The 20,050-nt window shown below is 39.7% G+C and overlaps 1 protein-coding gene across 1 annotated transcript in view; it reads right to left on the bottom strand.

Annotated features, from left to right (window-relative positions):
• Positions 1 to 20,050, bottom strand: part of LOC122792709 (cubilin-like) — a 3,134,001-nt gene that overhangs the window by 2,708,301 nt on the left and 405,650 nt on the right. Inside the window, exon 16 of the mRNA XM_044060295.1 lies at positions 6,756 to 6,918. Within this exon, the coding sequence (XP_043916230.1) occupies positions 6,756 to 6,918 (163 nt within the window). The remainder of the gene's footprint in view (positions 1 to 6,755; positions 6,919 to 20,050) is intronic.

The following is a 20,050-nucleotide window of genomic DNA, read 5'->3' as shown; positions in this document are numbered from 1 at the left end:
CTTATGGGTTTTAAATGTTATATATTATATGTGATGTTATATGATTTTGCTTTTTAAATAGTACCAGGATGTGATGTCATAATTATTTGGAGTATATATACTGCACTTTAACATTATTGTTTGTTGGCCTGAGGAAGCCTTTGGGTGAAAGCGCTTGCCATGCTGAATTTTTATTAAAGCCATTGATTAAAACAACTTGCGTTTGGATTATCTTCTGGTGAAGTGAAAACTGCCTTTTGTCATCAGCATTTTGGACTTATTATTGCTTTTATGGTTATATCGCAGATTTGCTTAACCGCTTGTGAGTTACTAATTATATTTGAAATGGCGAACAAAGTATAACGCTACATTGTATCGTGACTTGTTCTGCCATTCCGGTCTCCAGATTTGTGGTTTATTTTCAAAATTAAGTTAACATTAATTTCTATGCAGAAAATTAATGAATCTCAATCTTCTGAGACAAAGACTGCCATGAGTGAATCATTTAGTAAAGTAGCTGTCTTGGATATTCAGTCTCTTATACTTATAGGAGTTCCACAGGTCAGCAGCAGAGCAAAAAACAGTTGAGCCAAATGGAACCTCTGGAGCATTGTTCCAAATATAACCTTAGAATATTTGGAAATGTGATAGAATCAGAAGCCAATGGCATATTTCATTTCTTTATAAAATACTGTCTGTCACTGTCTAGGAATTTCAGTCAGCTACCATGGTACTAGACTGAGCCCACATATCATTGTACCATGTTCTATTAATGTACTGTTTCTTAAACTCAAAGACAAGGTGACTGTTTTATGTGCCAAATGAGATAAAATCAAAATGATTTACCTAGGCAAAATGATTCACTTTGATAATGCCTCCTCCTTACAGGTAACTGCACAAAGAAGAGTCTTTGAGAGTGATAAAATATAAGGGTATGAAGAGTTCTCAGAGATTTCCAGCCAGACTCATTATCCCCTTTAAATAGACCTCCTGCAAGTAGATTGTGTAGAATTATTATGTTCATAGGTAGGTACTAGGCTATCAGCCCAAGGGTCTAAGTAAGCCTAGCCAACAAGGTTCCCTGGCTTACACCACCCAAGAAAGTTATTCTCCTGTGCCCCTGTCAAGCAGAGCCACAGAGGTGATCCCCAGGTTGTATTTCCTATTTCCCATCCACTTATCAAGATTTTTTGTGAAGAATGCTAATGAGGAACCTTTCTTGACATAGATGGGTAGCTTGTTCCAGAGCATGGGAAGTCTCTGGGACAGAAATCTATCCCTCCAGCATGTCCTGTTTATTGTGGTGACAAGGTTTAGGTCCCTAGAGCGTGCAGCTCAGAGGGATTGGGATTTCTTTAGGGCAGCATGTCCAACAGCTCTGGGTTTGACATAGCTTTATATACTAGGCAGAGATTACCTAGGAGTAGGTGATATGCTACGGAGTAAAGCTGGAGTTTTATGAGACGGTCAGTGTAGGGCATCTACTTGAGGTCAGTAATCCTCTTTGTGAAGTACTTCTGTGGCCTTTCCAGCTGCTGCAGATGTTTTGTGAGGTACATTCCAAAAGGGGCATTGTACTCTATAATGTGTCTAATGAGTGTCGAGTAGAGGGGAACAATGACCTAATTTTTCCTAGATGAGAACCCTTTTGTGATGAGGTATGCCATGTAGAAGGATTTCCTGACTACTGTTGTGATGTGATTATTAAAGGAGAGACTATTGTCCACCTGGGTCCCCAGGTCTCTTATCACACATTCGGCATTAAGTAGACTGCCACCTATGTGGTAGCTCATGGGTACAGAGTTTTTACCAAAGGGGATGACAGTGCACTTTTTGGCATTGAGCTTGAGGCCATGGCTCTGACACCAGGCATCTGTCTCAGTGAGGTCCTTCTGTAGGATGTCCACATCATTTAGGGACTCAACTATGGCTCCTAGTTTGCAGTCATCTGTGAACTTCATTAGCCAAAGGCCTGTGTACTTCAGAGAAGTAGATACCAAACAGGAGAGGTCCCAGGACTGAACCCTGTGGTACTCCACTTGTCACTGGTTTGAAGTCAGATTTGGAGTCTGCAACTTCTACAGTGTGGGTTCTGTCAGTGAGCCAATTGGCAACCCATCTTGTGACTTAGGGATTTATACATAGTGAGTTTATCTATAATTCCAGAATGGGGGATGGTGTTGAAAGCCTTGGCAAGGTCTAGATAGGCTGTGTGAACCACCTTACCCTCGTCTACAGCTTTGGTGACTGACTCAAAGAAGTCGATCAGGTTCAGGAGGCATGATCTGCCTTTTACAAACCCAAACTGGGTGGGGTCCAGAGTTTGGAGGTTACCAATGTCTTTGTTTATGAGTTCCATGATGATACATTCCGTGGCCTTACAGACCAGGCTCGTAAGGCTAATATGGCAATAGTTCTCGGGATCAGAGGTGGCTCCCCTCTTTGTGGAGTGGGATAACTGTTGCTGTGTGCCATTCAGTGGGCACAAAGCCTGATGTGAGACTATGATTGAACATGGTGCTTAGGTGGGGAGCCAGTTCGTTCTGAAGTTCGTGTAAAACACAGCCTGGGATGGTGTCCGGTCCCATGGATGTTGTGTTTTTGGCTTTACAGAGTGCAGCTTTTACCTGTGTAGTTGTGATTACAGGGACTCTGCATTCTTCCTGTATAGATATGGGCCATTTAGGGGGTGAGAGGGGGGTAAAGTTAGCACTGAAACTATCTGCCAGGATGTTGGCAATATCAGTTGGTTCTGTAATTTTCATGCCGTTGTGCTGTAACTCAGAGCAGATCTGGGCGTTGTCATTGAAAGTCTTGACATAGCTATAGAATGCTTTGTGGTTGTCCCTAGAATCAGTGGCAATTTTGTTTTGTAGCTAGCTTAGGAGGATCTTATAAGGGATCTCAGCTTCTTACTGAGACTGACCAGGGACCTCCTCCACTCATGGGATTTTACTCTCTTTTGCAACAGTTTCTTCCTTCTGTTGTAGAGTTTGTTTATGGCAGGGGACCACCAGATTGTCTTCCTTTTTTTGGAGGATAGCATCTTGGTTCTGTTTGGGATAGCACGATCCATGCACTTGTGTAAGTGCTTATAGAGTGCATCTGTGTAGGATTCAGCAGTAGTAACTATACTGTCCATCTGCATGGGTGTCAAGACGTATCCTTCTGCCTGTAAAATCTATCAAATAGATTATTCATAAAAAAGGAGAGTGGGCATTGAAGATGACAAAAACACTTATCAAAAGGACTTGTAAAGGTGCAGAGGACAACCTCTAAAGAGAGGAAATCATTGTCATATAGTAAGTATCTGGGTTAAGGGACTGATCCCAATGCTGGTGATTGTCACTAAGCAAAATTTAAAATTTTTAATTTAAATTTTTTCTGATTGTCTCAGAAACTTTATAGTTCTAAGGTTTAGAATGGTTAGACCTGACTAAACTGTGTAGAGTGCAAAATATACATAACTGATAGAAATGCACCACTAAAAATAACATTTTCATGGTTTATAAGTGGCAATAGTTAAACAAGTGTCCCTTTTTGAAGTTTTAAGGGCAGATTTTTGAGTATATTTTTAAGTGGTAGCTAGCTGGGTGGTGTATGGGCAAATTTATGACGTCTGAGCACAAAATATTGAATTCTGGCCACTCTGCTATATATACACACACATACATGTTTGAAGTTTGAACTAAATTTGTCTGCTAGGAAATTGCCTATGTCCAGGAATTTAAAATCATTTACTATTATTCTGTGCAGTGCTGAAAATTGTTTCTGAGGTTTCTAACATAGTTAAAGAAGGCTTTCTGGTTATCCTTCACCTAACTGGTTATTTTTTTACCTCATATCTGGCTTTCATTGATTTGATCAGGGTAACAATCTCCCTATTAAGTTTAGCAAGAGTGTCTTTAGCATCTTGAGAGTTAAATTTATTTTTGCAGGCAATATGCTTTCTTTTATTACAGAGCCTGTTTATATTTGGGTTTGACTAAATGAAATTATTCTTAAATGTGGCTTTCTATTTACTTCAGAGGGGGATAGATGTGTTTATGCAGCTATTTACATGTGCATAGGATTTGACAGTAAAGGATTCCACATAATTCAGGTCATTGCTTAGTTTTAGTAGATTAACCTTTGCATAATCTCTGAAAACAGAGGTATTGGAAGATGCTTTTGGCTTCAGTCTTCTAATGAATGTGACTGATTTGTGGTCCAGTTTAACCAGGGAGGATGTGGCAGTTGGTGGACACCAAAGTTGTCCCATATTGTTAAGGACCAAGTCCAGGATTTTCTCTCTCTTGTTTGGGTACAGACTAACTGATCCAGATATCCTGTATGGATGAAATCCAGAACTGTCTGGGAATACATACTCATGGATATACAAGTTTCCCAGTTAATGGAGGAGTGGTTGATTGAAGTCTCCTAGAATAATGGTGTTGGCTTAATACATAGGGACACCATATTAGTTAGGTAGGTAGGTAGGAGATATGGACTGATGGGGTACATAGAGGGGACCTATAGTTAGGTATGACACAGTAAGGAGTTTTGTTAATGCTAATTTGGATGCAGAGGAATTCCACGTCATTATCTCACCTAGCAAGTCTGGAGATTAATTGTTCATTAAGAATATGCAGACACCATTACCCTTTCATCTCAGGTGATAGGCCTGAACTTGTGGCAGGTATTGAAATCCTGCAATAAAGGAGTGCTGTCATCGGTCTTGAACTAGGTCTCTGTGATGATGCATATATAGATGTTTTCCAGGGGAAGCAGTGCTTGTAAGGAGTGGACTTTTTAGCTTAGGCTCTAAAAAGGAAATTGGTTATTTTCTAATTCATGTAGCTTTAAAATTCAGTATAAAAACAGTAAACGTTTCTGAATGCAAACACACTATTTATTAAAGCAGCATCATAGTAGGGAGTACTTCAGTACAGAGAGATTCAACTATATACATAGCCATGAGTTCCTTTATACCTTTCTGTCAAAAACAAACAAACACCATGGTCACACGGAGTTTACAGTTGTAACTTTGAAAAAATCTATTTATATATTTCTTGCACTAAGAAGTTGAGGGGTGTGTGTGTGTGTGTGTGTGTGTGTGTGTGTGTGTGTGTGTGTGTGTGTGTGTGTGTGTGTGTGTAACAGAGTCAGAGAGAGAAATAGAGAAATGCCCTAGTTAGATCTAACAGGTGGAATTTATTTTCAAGTGCATTTTCAAGGAATTGTGAGCTTCAAGGGAAGCAAAGGTTACTGCTGCTCATGCTGTCTGGTTAAAATGGGCAACTGTTTTGTTTAGCAAATGGTATCATTGTGGTACAGAATTTTAAAGCAGTGTTAGCACAGCAGGTAGCACACTTGCATCTTGATGCAAAGGGCTGTATGTTTTATTCATACAGCATGTACATTTGTATTTTAAGGAGGTATGGTACTGCAGTTCTTAGTATGTCCTCCTTTGGAAGAGACACCTAATAACTATGAACCTGTTTTTCAGCTTGCCACCCATTCCCTATTGCAATATACCAACTTACCATTTATTTTAATGTAGCACAGGCAATTTATTCTTCAGGGGCAACAGGCACTGAAATATAAAGTTTTCTAGCAAAAACCTCTTCACTGGTTTCAGATCTCTTTAATGTGGAATTATTCAGATGATGTTTACTTCTGCAGAGATCCTGCATATTGATTGATATTGGTGGATTGTATGACAAGTTTGAGTGGCCCTTTACGGTTGAAATGTTTTGAATTGGGCAGGTTGTTATTACTGGTTCATATGATTTTTTCATTGCTTAAAGGAAAAATGTTCAGAACTATAAATTTAAAACACACTCTAACAAGTGGTGCTGTATTTTACAAGGGATATAATTCAATTATTATATAGTATAATTAATACAGTCAGGAAGGTGAATCAAAGAACTTTTGCATGGTTCTAAAAATGTGTGCAAGGAGCTTATGATTTGAAAACAGCCCAAAGGTCAACTTAACCTGCCACTGGCCAGATGCATTTCCTTTGAATGTGGGTTTCAATGCTGTTTCAGTGAATGTGGGTTTCAAAGGTAAAGTTTTAATGCTAAGTCTGTTTTCATTGCAAGACTATTGCTTTATTTAGGTTTAGTAAATGTCTATTAGTGTTTGTGCTATAAAATTTGAAATAAAAGTTGTAAATAAAATCCAAATATCTGGAATCATTGTAGAAGTAAAGCATAAAACAGTATGCACACTGAGAGATTTGAACAGTGTCTATGACAAATGGGGAGAAATAGCCAAGTAATGGGACACTGGAATGGGTGCGTGGGCGGGAGTGGGGCTGTGTGTGTGGAGGGGGTGGGGCTATATAGGCAGAGGGGGTGGGGTTGTGTGGGCAGAGGGGGTGGGGCTGTGTAAGCAGAGCTTTTGGTTTGCACCCCCCTGCAAAAATATCCTGCGGGCTTCCTTGGGTTCTTGTGATCGCTTGCCTAGCATTGTTGCGATGTTTTTATGTTCCTATGGACATCCGCCAAACAATGTACATGCACTGTAACTGGGTTCTATACATGTGTACAGGCTTGCATGAGTCAGTCACTGGAATTGTGGATGTGTCTGTCAAAGCTACTGTGGGAGTGGTGGATAGGATATTGCAAAAACCTCATAGCATAGCCTCCTGTGGCAATCTGTCATCCAAAAAGGAACGCAAAGGAATGGTCACCTCATAGATAGGCTAATGTTTCATGGGGAAGAAAATAAAATAAAAATATATCTGGAAAATTTGATGTAATAATCCAGCAAAGGTACAGAATACTTACATGGAGATGTTGTATATGTGATGTGAAATCCCATGTCACTGACAGATGAGTCTGAATGGAAATGGATCCAAGCATATGGGCCTGTGGTTTGCAGAGGTGGAGGAGATCCAGTGCTACAGTACGAACCGATTACAGGATCTGAAGACAGGAGCCCATCCCGAATCTGAAGTTGACAAACCAATAATAATGACATGTCACTTCAACAGTCAAGCATCAGCTAATTTAAAAATCAAATACTTATTGACTTGTGGTAGAATTACACAGAATATGTCATGTACAAACACTATGTTGCAAACAGTCTATGCAAACCAAAAAAAAAAAATGGTAAGGTATAATTAAATTATAAGAAAACAATGTATGTTAATGATTTAGTTTCAAGATAAACAAAAAGTATGCCTGCAACTTACAACTGGTTGACTACGTTTAGGTTTAAAGTCTGGTCTATAACAAGTGCAATCACAAGTAGCTGAATTCTTACTTGAACAAATAAATAGAAAAAAAGATTAGCAAATCCTAGGTACAATTCAAGGAGAATAGAGATTCTATGTGTGATTAGGTAGATGGCTGGATAAGTAAGAAGGTAATTGATAAGAACAAAGGTAGGTAAGTTGTCAAACTGAGACAGCTCAATTTATACTGGATGTCTGGGGATAACCATTCCATGAAAACAATCAGGTCATGGTATAGGAAATAACGTGTAAGAAGCAATGTACAAGAAGAGACCATACATTTATTTATTTATTTACGTTTGTTTACCAGGAAAGTCTGACCGAGCTAGTAGCCCTTTTTCAGCAGAGTCCCGGGGAGAAAAACTCCAAATATTACAAATATATTCTTTGATTAACAAGCATAAGTACATTAAACAGAACAAATCAAGGTGTCAGAAACATTCAGATTACTTAGAGTACAAATTAGACAGTCTTGTGGACCACAAATGTTGTTAAACAAATAATATTATTATACTTGAAATGATGTCTGTTTATTTCAAGTAAGGACAGTTTCAAACATCCTGATACTAGTGTGATTACTAATTTTAACCACTATGCAGACTGCAGAACACGTAATCTGGTATATATTGCAGTCTGCCATAAATGTAATAGATTCTATGTAGGTAAGACCAACAGGACCCTTAGGGAAAGAATAAGAGAACACCTATATGCCATAAATAGGGAGAATGACATTAATGCCTTAGCTAAGCATGTACTGTTGTATGATACTACACACGTTTTTGAATTTTCAGCCTTGGAACTCATCCACACTACAATGAGGCTAGGTAAAATTGGTAATTTTACAGAGAAGGAAGAAAGTAAATGGATTATTAGATTGCAAGCTGACACAGGTCACGGTCTGAATGACAGGGTTAGTATTAGACCCTTTCTATTAGACCGAGCTCTGAAGCACTAACTTTATTTATTATTTTTTAAAAAAAAATTAAAATCTTTTAATTCTTTATACTAATATGTTTTTTATATGTTATTGAATTGTATATGACTTTGACTAATTTAATTAAGAATGTGCTAAGAGGCTGATGAAGTCATTAGTCTGAGTATTTAAGTGACCTGAAGTTCTTATGTTTTATTTAAGTCTGAAGAAGTGTCCTGTGTAGATGTGAAAGCGCTTACTACCTTCTTTACTGAATAAAGATGTTCATTTCATTCTGAGACTGGTTGGCTTCGATTGTTGTGGGGTACCTGCACCTATTGTTCAATACTTGAAATGATATTCAACCTAATAACGGAGTTTCATCTTAATAAACTGATAACATTGCAACGTGTTAGTTGCCAGCATTATCTTTTTATCTTAATTCCTTCCATGGTATTTTATCTTCAGTTCTGTTTTATAGTGACAGAGGGGGGATACTCTATCTAAATCTGGGAAAAGGAGAGAAAGGTTGAAGGGGGGGGGGGTTATTAGATAGGGTTTAGACAAGGACAAAGCCAATGAGAATTTAGGTGAGATTTAAGTGCAGTCTTGAAAAGACTGCAGGAAGGAAGGGTAGTTATGGTAGTGGGAGGTTTGTTCCAGAGCTTGGATACAGTGCAGGAAAATAGTACTTCACCTGCTGAGTTTTTGGTTTTGGTGACCTGGAGTAGATTTTTGTTGCATGAGCGTAGTGGTCTGGAAAAGTGGTAGGGTTGGAGAATTGTATGGAGGGATGGGATTCGGAGAGGGTGGTTTACCAGTTTATGAGCAAAGGTGAGTTGAGTTTGGTGTAGGGGTTGTGGAAGTTCAAGCCAGTCAAGGTCTCTAAGGGAGACACAGTGGTGGCTGTGGTAGGAGGCACCAGTGGCAAATTTTGCAATTTTATTGTAGCAGGCTTCGAGTATGTGTAGGTCTGACTGTCTAAGATTTGTAAGTATGGGTGGTGTGTAGAGTAGGGTGGAGATTAGTTGGGATTTGGCAATAGAGATTCTTGCTGGTTTGGTAAGGTATTGACAGCTTCTATATAAGGCACCCAGTTTTTTGGGAACTTTTTTTATTGTTAGTGATATGTGGGTATCAAATTTGAGATTATTGTCTATCTGTATTATCTTTGGCTTAAATAATGTTAGAGGTAGATTTGGAGGATTGGAAGATGAGGAGTTTGGTTTTATTTGGATTGAGGAGAAGCTGGTCATTAGATAGCCAGTTTTCAAGTGAAAAGAAAGATTATTGGGTGATCTGTTGGAGCTCTGTTAGAGTTGGGGCTGAGCAGATGAGGGTGGAATCATCTGCATACTGTATGAGAGAGGCATGCTTGGTGGCTGTGTGCAGGTTGTTGGTGAAAAGGGAGAAAAGTAGGGGCCATGGATGGAGCCTTGGTGAACCCTGACAGTAACAGGGAGGTTTGAGGATAGATTGTTGTCCCACATGACTGATTGCTGGTGGCCTTGTAGATAGCTGTGGAACCAGTTTGTGGCTGGTGTGGAGAAAGAGAGATCATATAGAGCATTGAGTAGTAGATTGTGAGACACAATGTCAAAGGCTTTAGATAGATCCAGAAATACAGCAGAGGAGAGGAGGTCATTGTTTTTGTGATGGAGGATAGTGTTGGTGAAGGAGAGGAGAGCAGCTGTCATGTGGTCTGAAACCATGCTGGGTATTGGAGAGGAGGTTATTGTTAAGGAGGAATTTGGAGACCTGTGAGTTGATGCATTTTTTGAGTATCTTGGAGAGGGGGGAGAGGATGGCAATGGGGCAGTAGTTGGTGAAGTCTGTGGAGGGGCCACCTTTGTAGAAGGGAATGATGTGTGATAATTTCCATAGCGTGGGTACATAGGATTCAGATATGGAGCGGTTGATTAATATGGAAATCGGATAAGCTAGGACATCAGCTGCTATCTTTAGGTATTCAGTGGCCAGGTAGTTGGCTGCTAGTTTAGTGGGTTTTAGTTTTGTCAGGAGTCTTTTTATGTAGGAAGTGGATACTGTGGAGAGAAAGAAGGTATCGAGGGGTGGTTTTGGGTTGGGTGAGGGGGGAATTTGTGTAGGGAAGTGTTTTTTGGTTAGGGATAGAACAGATTCTGTGAAGTGTTTGTTGAAGGAATCAGCAATGCTACTGGTGGAGAGAGGGGTGGTTGGTAGGTGGGTGCTTACTTTTCCTGGGCAGAGGATAGAGTTAATGGTGGACCAGAACTACTTGGGGTTGTTTTCGGAAGAGTTTAGGGACGTCTGGTAGAAAAGGGTTTTGTCTGCTTTTACTTGCTTTTTGACCTTGTTACGTAGTTCAATGAAGAGTTGCCTATCTGAGGGGTTTTTAGTAATGCACCAGCATTCCCATGTTTTATCCCTGACTTTCAGAAGGCCCCTGGTGTTTTCTGTAGCCACAGGGAGCTCTTAGTTCTGATTCTGGTGTTTCTCAGGGGGGCATGGAAGTTAAGGATGTTGAGGAAGGAAATGTTAAATAAATGGACTGCTTCATCTAGGTTATTTTAGAGGTGACCAGTTTACATTCTGGAGGGAGGAGGTGAAGGAGTTAGGGTGAAAATTAGCTTTGTTGCGAATAAGTCTGTGGGTAATGGGTTTGCAAACATTAATGTGATTTTTTAGTAGGAAGGTTGAGGAATGGTCACTGAGGGAGTCAGGTAAACAGCCTGCTAGGTAGGTATGAGGGGCTTTGTTAACTAAGACCCAGTCAAGAATGGTGTGGTTATTAGGGCTTTTATTGATCCTAGTGGGGTTTGTATTAACTGAGAGAAACTATGGAGATTTAGGTGGAGGGCTGGGTGGTTGCTATTGCAGGATAGCCAATTGATGTTAAAGTCCCTGAAGATGATAGTTTCTTGATGGAATGTTATGGTAAGTACATAACTTCTTTATCTGATGTTGTCAATCTTCATTTATTGCTTGACCTGTGGGAGAGAGTCCTTAACTATCTTAGATCTTGGGAAGACTCACGGAAGAATATTTCTGAGCAACATAGAACCAAATGATGCTCTTCTGTTAGAGACCAAATCCATTTTGTAATGAGTAATAAAGGTATGTGGAGTAGCCCATGATGCTGCCACATAGTTCTCGTCCATGGAAGTGTTAGTTTGGAACACCACTGGAGTGACTGCTCTGCTCAACTGAGAGAGAGCTGTTGGACATGCTACACTTAAAGACATCCCAATCTCTCTGAAACACATGCTACAAGGGCCTAAACCTTGTCACCACAATAAACAGAACATGCTGGAGGGATAGATTAATGTCCCAGTGCCTTCTCATACTCTGGAACAAACTACCCATTCATGTCAAGCAAAGCTTCTCATTGGCCCTCTTTAAGAAAAATCTTGACGACTGGATGGGAAATAGAAAATTCACCCTGGGGATCACTTCTGCAGCACTGCTCGACAGGGGAACAGGAAAATAATTTTCTTGGGTGGCGAAAGCCAGGGAACCTTTTTGGCTAGGCTTATATAGGGCCCTGGGCCGATAGCCTAGTACCTACCCATGAAACTATGAACCTTAGCAGGCCTAGGTAATTCAACTTTCCTCTTATTGTATATGAAGGAAATACAATATTTTAGCCATCTACATAAAGTGACTTTGGTAACTGACTTATCCATTTTAGTACTTGCAAAGGAAACAAACAGTTGGTCAGACCTTTTTATGTCTTTTGTTCAATGAAGATAGATGCATAATTGTCTATGGATGTCTAATGTTAGAAAAATATGTATTTAAATATATGTGAAATGCTAGTTTAGAAGCAAGGTAGTTTATAATGCATTTTATTCTATTAATCATATAACAGAAGGGATAAATTCATGTGTAAATGCAAGTAGCTTCTGAAACTGCAGTGTGCTTTGACCCCTGACCCTGGCAGCTGCCAGCTCAGCAAGCTTAATGTTTATGCATTTCATAAGTGATTATCCACTGGGTCAGGAAATTAAATGTGTAAATCTTCCGCTCCTTCCTGATGAGATAACTAGTCCTTGTAAATAATGAAATCTTCTCTTCCTGCATGAAGTAACTTGTCCTTGTGAGATAAAAACACAGCTGGTAAAGAAAGTGAAACAGTGAACAAATATGTATGTTAAAGACTGAATCTGCTATTGTATTTGAACTGATATGAAACCTTGAATAAGTAACTTTATAGAAGGACATTATGACTGACCAGCTGGATAGCATGTATCTAGAGGAAAAGTTTTAAAACATACTGCATCAGCAGATTAAAAGAATAGAGGCTTGTAAGCTAAAGTGATGTAGATGCCCCATGACATATCACATCAGTAAGGTGGGCATAGCTTAAATGTTAAACCTATATAAAATTGTGTGCTTCCTGTTTCATGTCAGACAAAATTCTGTACTTGTATGGTTTTTTGCCTCCTGGTGTACACTAGTAAACTTTTGAATCTGAACCTCCTGTGTATTGAATTATTAATTTTATTTAACAGTTTGGTCCTATTTCCCATGGTAAGCTGCAGATCAGAGCGTATCGGTGGTCGAATACTGTGCAGGAGAAGTTACCGAAATGGTTCTTCTTGAGTGAAAAGACCTCCGACTGAATTGTTGTGTGTAAAGAGGCTGGCCACTTTCTGATCTGTGGCGAAGAGGAATTTGAACGATTTTCAATACCGGAGGCTCAGGTAGGAAGAATTTGCCTTTTTTCTGTTTTAGATCAGGGACTAGGTTACAGTATATTGTTGTTAAGATTTGTTTTGCAGATCAGGGACAAAAGGAAGTACTGTATATTTGGTCATAGATCAGGGTAACATAATAAGGTAGACAGTTATTCTAGATAAACTGTAAACAGGAACTAAGAATTTGATATCACGTGATAAAAAAGGGTTATGTAACATTTTCTTTGACATGGGTAATTAGTGCACTAAAACTTTGCGAGATCCGCACCTAACCGAAGACGCAAAATATATGCAATTACAACGTTCTGATAACGTTAGGTATTATACGAAATGGGTTAATAAATATGAATTTGATGGTAAACTAGATAAACCTTCACTAGTTAAACTCCTTAAACAGCTTAAATCTGATGCAGGAGGTCAGGCAAAAAAGCAACGCCAACTAGGCATTCCTCAAGCACACAGGTGGATTGAGGAAGCAAATCGTAGAGAACAGAAGCTTAAAAATTCAAAAACATTATTTTTAGACAAAGAGGATAATAACTTGGTAAAAGCTACAGCTCCTCCTCCTCCTCCCTTGCCCCCTCCCTTACCCTTTTCAGGATATGAAGCGAGTGGACAGGCTGGTCCACCTCCGCGTTATCCTGAAGTTTCAGTAAGATCACAATCACTTGTTAGAGATCCTATTGAGACCAGGTCCTGAACACGTAAAACACATAGTGACACAGAATCATAGCAAATAGAGAGAAATCTACAGGATGAGAGTGAGGAAGAAATATGCCCACTTATAGAAGTTCCAAATCCTCAGGCAGGACAGGAAGGGCAAGACCCAACACTCTTAGTATATAGACCATGGAAACCAGAAGACATCTGGAAGGCTACTGAGGGAATCCCCCATCCGAAAGTTAATTTTACGAAATTTTTAGAAGATTTACAAGGCATGAGGTTAAGTTACCACTTGAATGGGGAAGAAGTAGAAAAAGTAGTAAGACAAATTATAGGTCCAGATTGGCACATGATTTGTGGCACCTGGAATCCTCGTAATGCAGAACTTAGGCCACTCCCACATAGTGGCCTTGAGTTAGACAACAGAGTGAAAGGTCTGACAGACCGAATCTCTGAGAAATGGAAACCTAGAGCAGACTGGACTTGCATTAATCAATGCATACAACAGGAAAATGAGACAATAGATGGATATTATGCTAGATTATTAGAATGTTTTAAAAATCATAGCGGTATGTCGGCTCCTGAGAACCAAGCGAATGATTCCCGTATGAACAACAATTAAAAATGCATTTTGAAAGGTTGCATTGCACCTATTAGTAGCTTCATTACGAAGCATATGATAGATCATCGAACAGGAGGCTACAAGCCTTTCGAATCGCTAGGCATGCTGAGAGACATTTTAATAGTAAAAGAAAAGAAGGCACAAGTCTTCACTGCTGAAGATGGAGCTGAAGTATTTGTATTACAGTCAGGTAAAAGGGCAAGAAGAATGCCCAGGGAAACAAACAGTCTGATAAGCGATCAGAAGATTTTGAAGAGAGGAAAAAGAGGTGAATGCTTCAAATGCGGAAAAAGGGCATCTAGCAAGGGATTGTAGGCAAAACAAAAGGTAATTACAGAAGATAAAGGAGATGAGGACTGACTATATGATAGTGAGGATCGTCATGTGAAAGTCAGAAATCATTAGGAAAAGGTAAGAAACAAAAGCAAATGTAAATGTGATAGAAGGAGTAGAGGAAGTGCAAATAGATATGGAGGATGAAGCAAATGCAATTTTGGACTTAGCATTATTGAGCTTAGAGCTCTACTTAGCGGATACGAAACCGGAAGTTACACTTCTGGTAGAGGGAAGGAAGTCAAATTCCTGTGTGACTCAGGAGCATCACGGACTTTGATACACCCCTCCAAGTTACCAGAACATTCCGAATCACCTGATTATATACTAGTAAAAGCCACAAATGGACAGCTATACAGGGAACCACGTTCCCATGATATAGCAATAACTGACCCTGTTTCAGGTATGACCCAGAGAAGTAAAATAGTTGTGTCTGCAAAGTGTCCAGTAAACCTATTGGGCAGGGACCTTATGCAGATATTTGGCATAGCAGTAGTTCCAACTGTACAAGGTATGGAGGCACAGAGATGAATGGATACCTTTGTAGTGCGATCGGAGGGTGAAACTTTTTATTGGTACAGCCAGGACCTAGTCACGACTGGTCCAGGGGCAGTAACCGAGGAACTGATGAATGTAGCCATCAGTAAAGCCCCCTCCCTTGACACTGATCAACAGCATTTGTTACACTGTACTCTATATTACTGTACCACACCAGGACCTGATAGAGAGTATGAGCAAGAACTGTTCAGAAATTGTGCAACTAGATTGGTTTTGCGTACTTTGTACTGGGATACTGAGGGGAACAGTGTAGCTAGCTGTTCATTACCTCAAGAATTCCTTGCATTGTATAGATCAAATTGGTTGCCACATGTCAGCTTGACAAAGAACAAAAGTGTTAAATGGGCAGATTTAGGAGAAAAAGCAACAAGATGGGAGAAACAGACTGATTTAGAACTGTCAGAACAAGGGATACAAAAACAAAAACTGAATTGGTTGACACAGACACATCCAGCTGTACACTTGCAATCTAGCGAGGACAGCTGATTAGCGTTTTTATTAGAAGAAGAAGAAAAGACCTTATGTGAAATTCCAGCAACTCTTTGGTCAACAGGCAAGTCAGATGTAGGACTTATTCAAACAGCAGGACCAGTTACAATTACCCCAAAGTCAGCTTTCAGACCACAGAAAAGACAATACCCTTTGAGAAAGGATGCAGAAATAGGAATTAAGCCTATAATAGCAGCATTACTCAAAGAAGGAGTACTGGTAGAATCTCCTGATTCACCATGTAATACACCCCAATTTCCTGTTAAAAAAGCAAATGGGGAATGGCGGATGGTACAGGATTTACAAGCTGTAAACAATGCAGTAATACCTAGAGCACGCACGGTGCCAGACCCACATACTATGTTAAATGATTTAGAACCGCAACAGAAGTAGTTCTCTGTGGTAGATATTAGCAATGCTTTCTTTTCAATACCTATACATCCTGATAGTCAATATTGGTTTGCATTTACATTTCAGGGTAAAAGGTATTCATATACACGACTACCACAGGGATATTGTGAGAGCCCAACAATTTTTGCACAAAAAATGACTAGCAACCTGGCAGGATTTACCCCACCGGGAGGTAGTCAAGTTCTACTTTATGTAGATGACATCTTCCTAGCAGCCCCCACCCAGCAACAGTGCAGGGAGGATACTGTAGCATTATTGAAATTTTTAGCAATACAGGGGCACAAAGTGGAGAAAACAAGTTAGATACCTAGGATATGTAATATCCAATGAAGGTAGAATACTAGATGAGGAAAGAAAAACAGCGATTTTGCAAGCACCCAAACCAACAACCAAGAAAGAAATGATGTCTTTCTTAGGTACAACTAATTTTTGTCGGAGCTGGATACCAAATTATGCTTTGGAATCTGCTCCACTGACAGATTTGATATATAAGACACCAATGGCAGCACAAGATATTTTACAATGGACAACTGAAGCAGAAACGGCTTTCTGCAGGTTGAAGCAGTTGATAGCTTCTTCATTAGTATTAGGACTTCCAAATTATCACAAACGGTTCTTTCCCTAGATTGTAAGCAAGGATATATGACGTCAGTATTGACGCAACAACATGGGGACAAGCAACGCCCCATAGCCTACTATTCATCACAGTTAGACCCAGTGGCATGATCTTTGCCTCACTGTGTACAAGCAGTAGTTGCAGCCGCAATGGCAGTACAGGCTTCGGCCTCAGTGGTGTTATTCCACCCTCTCACATTGAGAATGCCTCATGCAGTTGCAATAATTTTACTGCAAGAGAAAGTGGCATACCTTTCTCCTGCTAGACATCTTTCATGTATGACTATACTGCTGAGCCAACCTCATATGACAATTGAACGATGTACGACATTGAATCCATCAACATTACTTCCAACTCCTGTGGAGGGCACACCACACAGCTGCCTGCAGGAAAATGAACAGTTAGCTTTACCTAGACAAGATCTTACAGATATGCCCTTGGATAATTCCGAGGTGACATATTACGTGGATGGCTCATGCAGAAGGGGTCCTACAGGGAAGAATCTGGTAGGGTATGCAGTAGTTACAGACACTGAAATTTTAGAAGCTCAATCCTTACCACACAACTTATCTGCACAAGCAGCTGAATTGATAGCTTTGACGAGAGCATGTACTTTAGCAAAAAACAAGTGTGTAAACATATATACTGACAGTCAGTATGCTTTTTCTACAGTACATGTATTTGCACAACAATGGAAAAATAGAGGAATGATGACATCCAGTGGAAAACCTATTAATCATGCGCAATATATTTTGGAGTTATTAGAATCTATTCATTTACCTACCAAAGTAGCTATCTGTAAATGTGTAGCTCATACAAAACAGCAGGATAAGATTTCGAAAGGCAATGCACGAGCTGATGCAGCTGCAAAGCAAGCAGCCTCAGACTCAGAAACTTTACTTTTAAATGAGGAATTACAACCCTCTGAGATTTTAGATTTAGACATGTTAAAAACAATGCAGACGCTTACTACAAAAGCAGAAAAACAAAAATGGGTAAAACAAGGTGCAATTCTTGAGAATGGACTGTACATTTCCAAAGAAAGAAAACCAATATTGCCGTCTAATTTATTTAGATATGCAGCTTTGTTGAGCCATGGGCAGAGCCATGTCTCAAAAGGGGGGATGGTACAGTTAGTAAACCGAATATTCCAAACATATGGATACACAAATTACACAAAAAAAAATTGTGCAGCTTGCCATACTTGTAACAAGCACCATGCACAAGGAGCATTTAAATCCAAGCAAGGAAGTTTTCCTATACCACCATACCCGTTCCATACTATCTGTATGGATTTCATAGAATTGAATAAATGTGAAGGGAAGAAGTTTTGTTTAGTTATTGTAGACATGTTTTCTAAATGGGTAGAAGCTATTCCAACCAAAAATCCAGATGCAGCAACAGTGGCAAAAGCCCTGATAAAAGAAGTAATCCCTAGATTTGGCATTCCGGGAAGGATTTATAGTGACAATGGCACACATTTTGTGAATCAAACGATTCACCAGCTTGGGAGATTTTTTGGTATCTCCTTGAAGAACCATTGTGCTTACCACCCACAGTCAGCAGGACTGGTGGAAAGGTACAATGGTACCCTAAAGAACAAGTTAAGGAAGCTAGTAGAGGAGACCCAAAAGAATTGGATATACTGTCTGCCTTTAGCACTGCCGAGTATGAGAACGGTTCCAAATGTAAAGGGTTTGACTCCCTTTGAAATGATTTTTGGGAGAGCATATCATGTGCCTCAGTGGAAAGCTCTCATGCCTGCAGAACAAGAGGCTGACAGTTCGTTAGCAGAGTATATGAAGAAATTGTTAATGAATAAATCTGTTTTGCAGTTTAACTCTTTTTCAGATAAAGACCAGACCAGAACAGTCTTGGCTCCTGGGACATACGTCTGGCTGAAAGTGACGAAAAGGAAGAATTGGGCGAGTCCAAAGTGGGAGGGACCGTACCAGGTTCTGTTGGCAACGCCTACTGCAGTCAGAGTGGCTGACAGGACGTCCTGGGTTCATTTGACGCATTGTAAACTGGTAAAGAACTTTCAACTTGATAAAAACTTTGTGACTGATATACAACCAGACCGAGATGGCCAAAAACAAAGCGAATAGAAGTTTAGAGCAACCCCAGAGATGTTGCATAATCATTTTGTTGTGTGTACATTTATTACCTGTAATTGTGACAATTTTCCTCTTGTTGTGGTTTATCCTACAAACAACTACGCAAGTGAAAGTGAAAAGGCGTGATGAGATGTCTATAGACTGGCATCCAAATTTTAACACATACCTAGCCATGAGATGTGTGTATGCAGAGACTACGAACATTTCAAATTGCTGGGTGTGTACAGCTATACCAACAGCATATGGAGGACTGATAATGTCTGCTGTCCCTTTGGGGATAAATGAGACTTGGGAGAATTTACTTTTCGACACAGGAACTGTGAGATCACAGGATAAAATAGCTTTATTTTTACCTATCACACAAAAAGGAGTTGTATGTTTCTACAAAAATGACACTCTCCAGGTGGGCTGGAGCAATTGTAATATAACCATATCTTACCGATGTTATATTAAGAATAGTAATGGCAATACTTTTTGCAATACTAATTATGACTCGTATTTAAACTCATTGAAAACAACTATGAGTGACATTCAAAGAAATCCAGTTTTGTTTAAACAATTGTCAGTTATAGATCAGAAAATGTTTCATGCAGGGCTGATGCGTATTAGTACTAAAGTAGAAAACTGTTATTTTATTTGTGGGAAAAAGGCATATAAATGGTTACCTGAGAATTGGTCCGGCAGTTGTTTTTTGGGTTACTTGGTTCCGCAATAAGACATACTACAGAATTACCTTTGGGTAAGATCTAAACGTAAGAGAAACAGCTCGAAAGCCGAAGGTCCATTTAAGAAACCTGTGAATCCAGTTGGGAAGATCGAAGCTGGTTGGAAAGACCATAATTCAGTAAAAGACAAAGCGAATTGACTCATATGGACTTGAGTGACAGTGTTATATCCTGGGCAGGAATATTACCAGCCTATGGAGCAGTCAAATCGATCTGGGAGCTGAGGAAGTTGTGAAACTTCAAGTAATGAGTAATGCAACTTTTTCTGCCCTAGAACTAGTGACTGATGAACTGAATGCAATGAGAACTGTTGTGCTACAAAATCGGATGGCTCTTGACTTCACCCTAGCGGCGAGAGGTGGTGCGTCTTGGCGCTTATCAAAGAAGAATGCTGTGCTTATATACCTGACAATCGTCATGAGATAAATAATCACCTAGAGGTAATTCAGCAAGTATCAGCCATGACTGAACCAGGCCCAAATCCACTGACGAACTTTTTCCAGAATCTGTTTGGGGGGTGGGGTTCCATCCTAATGAACATTCTAATTGCTATTTGTGTGGGTAATAGGAGCATGTGCTTGCTGTGGAATTCCCTGCATGAAAAGATTAATCAAAGATTTTGTTGATGTATCTGTTACTGAAACTTTCTACCAAGATATTGAAATTGAAAGATTGATTTCAGATGACGCTTTTTCTGAAGTATAGATTGAATGACTCACC

This window comes from Protopterus annectens, chromosome 2.part0 (assembly GCF_019279795.1).
Source record: "Protopterus annectens isolate FY-2018-M chromosome 2.part0, PAN1.0, whole genome shotgun sequence".
In the NCBI taxonomy this organism is placed as follows: domain Eukaryota; kingdom Metazoa; phylum Chordata; order Ceratodontiformes; family Protopteridae; genus Protopterus; species Protopterus annectens.
Note: the sequence above shows the minus strand (reverse complement) of the source record. Positions and strands in the feature narration are given on the sequence as shown.